This window comes from Limulus polyphemus, unplaced genomic scaffold (assembly GCF_000517525.1).
Source record: "Limulus polyphemus unplaced genomic scaffold, Limulus_polyphemus-2.1.2 Scaffold2474, whole genome shotgun sequence".
Classification (NCBI taxonomy): Eukaryota; Metazoa; Arthropoda; class Merostomata; order Xiphosura; family Limulidae; genus Limulus; species Limulus polyphemus.
The window spans coordinates 137,038-140,532 of NW_013668084.1; the positions used below are offsets into that span (position 1 = coordinate 137,038).

A 3,495-nucleotide genomic window follows, 5' to 3' on the forward strand; every position below is an offset into this window, starting at 1 on the left:
TTTGTGAATTGCCATTTTCTATGTGATCCTTAGCTGTCTTTGTGAAATGCCATTTTCTATCTGAAGTGGTCTTATGGATGAAGCACTGTAGACTAAAAGATTTAATAAGGAGTGGTGAAAGAAACTAATTACTTTTCGTCGTTTAAAGTGATAAACATAATTATTACAGCATTTTTATTGTTATATTAAATAGTCATCATTGCGAAGGCGTTTTTAAGGTGTTTTTTTGATAATGCTGTCTGGCCTTAAAAATTGCCATAGAATAGAGGTTTCAGATTTATCTTCTCAGGAGAAAAAAGTCAGAATAAATTTCGAAATGTGACCAGGCGACACTTCCATCCTAAAATGCACAACTACATATTTGATAAATAATATTCTCGGCCAATTGTAGAGGATCATTTTTTAAACTAACGAATCAGCTATTGATGATTAAGTCAAGAAAAGAAAACAACTATCCATTCCTTTACGTAAGTATAATTAGCTCATCCACAACTTATCAGTTGATTCCAATGTTTGAAAAATTAACGACTCCATACGAAGTTTGATAAATAATAGTCTCGACCAATTGTAGAGGATCATTTTTTAAACTAACGAATCAGCTATTGACGATTAAGTCAAGAAAAGAAAACAACTTTCCATTCCTTTACGTAAGTATAATTAGCTCATCCACAACTTATCAGGTGATTCCAATGTTTGAAAAATTAACGACTCCATACGAAGTTTGATAAATATAATCACTTTTATTTCTAAGTTTACAGGTTCCCCGGTGGGACAGCGGTAAGTCTTCGGATTTACAATGCTAAAATCAGTGGTTCAATCCCCTCCCCCAGTGGACCACAGCAAATAGCCCGATGTAGCTTTGGTATAAGAAAACACACACACACACTCTAAGTTTACAGACTATTAAAAATTAATTATCACCATAAACCCTACTCCACGATCTCTGATGGCGTCATATTCTTTCATAAAATCTTATTTGAATATTTTAACACTATGGGCACTAATTAGTTTTAAATTATCTGAAGGCAAAATTTAAATTATATTTATTCAGATTTTTCTTCTCTTTGGGGATCTCTTATTGCCATTTACTCAGACAAAAAAAAAACACAAATGGCTAAAGCATTCTTTTCTAAAACAGTTTATACATTTCAGCTTTTAATGATATATTTTACACATTTTGTGTGTAAAATAACGTCACTGGCAAACAGTAATAAACATCCTTCATCATATATTTATGTACTTGTATGTGTATTAAATTAAAACATTGGGTGCCCGGCATGGCCAGGTGGTTAGGGCGCTCGACTCGCAATCTGAGAGTCGCGGGTTCGAATCCCCATCACACCAAACATGCTTGCCCTTTCAGCCGTGGGGGCGTTATAATGTTGCGGTCAATCCCACTATTCGTTGATAAAAGAGTAGCCCAAGAGTTGGCGGTGGGTGGTGATGACTAGCTGCCTTTCCTCTAGTCTTACACTGCTAAATTAGGGACGGCTAGCGCAGATAGCCCTCGTGTAGCTTTGCGCGAAATTAAAAACAAAACCATTAAAACATTGGAAGAAATTTGCAATAACAATTCATTCATTAAAAAATGAATCCTTCATGCATATTCCCGTTACTGTTTTATTACCTTTGTTGTCATGGAAGCTGTCTTAAAACGTTTGTTGGTTTTGTCAACTCGAGCTTTTTATAAACTTCTACTTGTTAATCTTGTCATATGGTGCTTATGTACAAACCGTTCGCCTTCTTTTGTTTGCCAGATTAGACCCCCACAACGTTACCCGTTGAGTCGTTCTGCTATAATTACAGTTTCTCTCTTCCTTTAAACGTCATCACCTGGTAACTCAACGGTACGAACCTATAACGCTAGAATGCTGGGTTCGATCTCAACAGCGTATATAGAGCAGGGAGTCCACTGTTAGTTTTATAAAACGACACAAACTGTTAGAGAGTTTCAGAAAACTCGCCATCACTTTTTTTTCTACAAAATGCTTTAATATTTGATATCACAATGGCTGGGTAGATTATCCTCAGCCACAGATAAAACCTTACCTGTCATCGCATGGAACCTCGACTACATTATCAGTACCTAATCCAGACACCATTCCTGCTCCGTTAATGGAGTAGTGACTCTACAACGAATGATAATAAAATGTAAAATCAGAACACAACATTTTATCATTGTTGGTAAATGAAAAGTAATCAAGTTTTTAAGCCTAAATACTTTTATGACGTGTCTAACTATTGTCTGACTTGATTAAATAATACCAGTAAGTTTTCAATTACTCATATGTATATATATATATATATATATAAACGTATTGATCTATATCAAAAAAATACTTAAAATACGGCAATGTAACTGTGATTTTCTACCTCCAAAGGATTTTTTTTAAATTTCGAACAACTAAGCCAAAACCAACTTATTTTCACGAGTGAGACTTTTGTATAAAGAAAGACTTAATGTAATAGACGGTGTATCACCACCGTTTGTGAGTCCTATAATAATAGATACCTCTCTCACTAGGATATATTTTACTGTTCCTGCTTTGGAGTTTATATTTTAAGTATATTTTATATTTATGAAGCTAGTTGTTGTTAACTGATTAGATATAAATATAAATATGATGTGTGTTAGCACAATATTACATAAGGAACTATTTAGGCTAACAACCTCCCTTAATGTAGGAATAAAATAAAAAATTACGTACGTGTTTATACTAATTTTGATATATTTCAAACTATCGTAGTCGTATTATTACTTTTAAGTGATAAAATTGGCATCTGATGAGATTTTGAATGTACAAATCTCTATATCCGAAGCAGAGTTTTTCTGTGTTATGAAACGTTATGTGAATAAAAAATAATTAATACGAGAATATATTTTTACATATCTTGGGTATTTAATTTGCTCATAAAAATCTGCCCCCTGGTGGCTCAGTGTTAATTAAATACGTTTACAACACTAAAAATCGAGTTTCGAAACCCGCAATATACAAAGCACATATAGCCCGTTGTGCAGCTCTGTGCTTTCCCACAAACAAAGGTAAAAATCTAGCTTTCTCACTCGTGAATCGAGGTCGTTTGACTGAAATGTCAGCTGTTGGCGTTTAAAGTTTGTTTGGTTTAGCCAAAGATAACAGTTTGTGTCGTTTTATAAAACTAACACTTTGTGTCGTTATATAAGGCAAACAACGTGATTCTTTTTATACAACTAACAGTTTGTGTCGTTTTATAAAACTAACAACTTGAGTCGTTATATAAAACTAACAATGTGATTCTTTTTATAAAACTAACAACTTGAGTCGTTATATAAAACTAACAATGTGATTCTTTTTATAAAACTAACAGTTTGTGTCGTTTTATAAAACTAACACTTTGAGTCGTTATATAAGGCTAACAATGTGATTCTTTTTATAAAACTAACAGTTTGTGTCGTTTTATAAAACTAACACTTTGAGTCGTTATATAAGGCTAACAATGTGATTCTTTTTATAA

At 33.2% G+C, this 3,495-nt stretch overlaps 1 protein-coding gene across 1 annotated transcript in view; it reads right to left on the reverse strand.

Moving 5' to 3' along the window:
* The window catches only part of LOC106467064 (glutamate decarboxylase-like), a 44,452-nt gene that overhangs the window by 25,540 nt on the left and 15,417 nt on the right, over positions 1–3,495 (reverse strand). Inside the window, exon 5 of the mRNA XM_022395174.1 lies at positions 2,050–2,129. Coding sequence (XP_022250882.1) covers positions 2,050–2,129 — 80 coding nt within the window. The remainder of the gene's footprint in view (positions 1–2,049; positions 2,130–3,495) is intronic.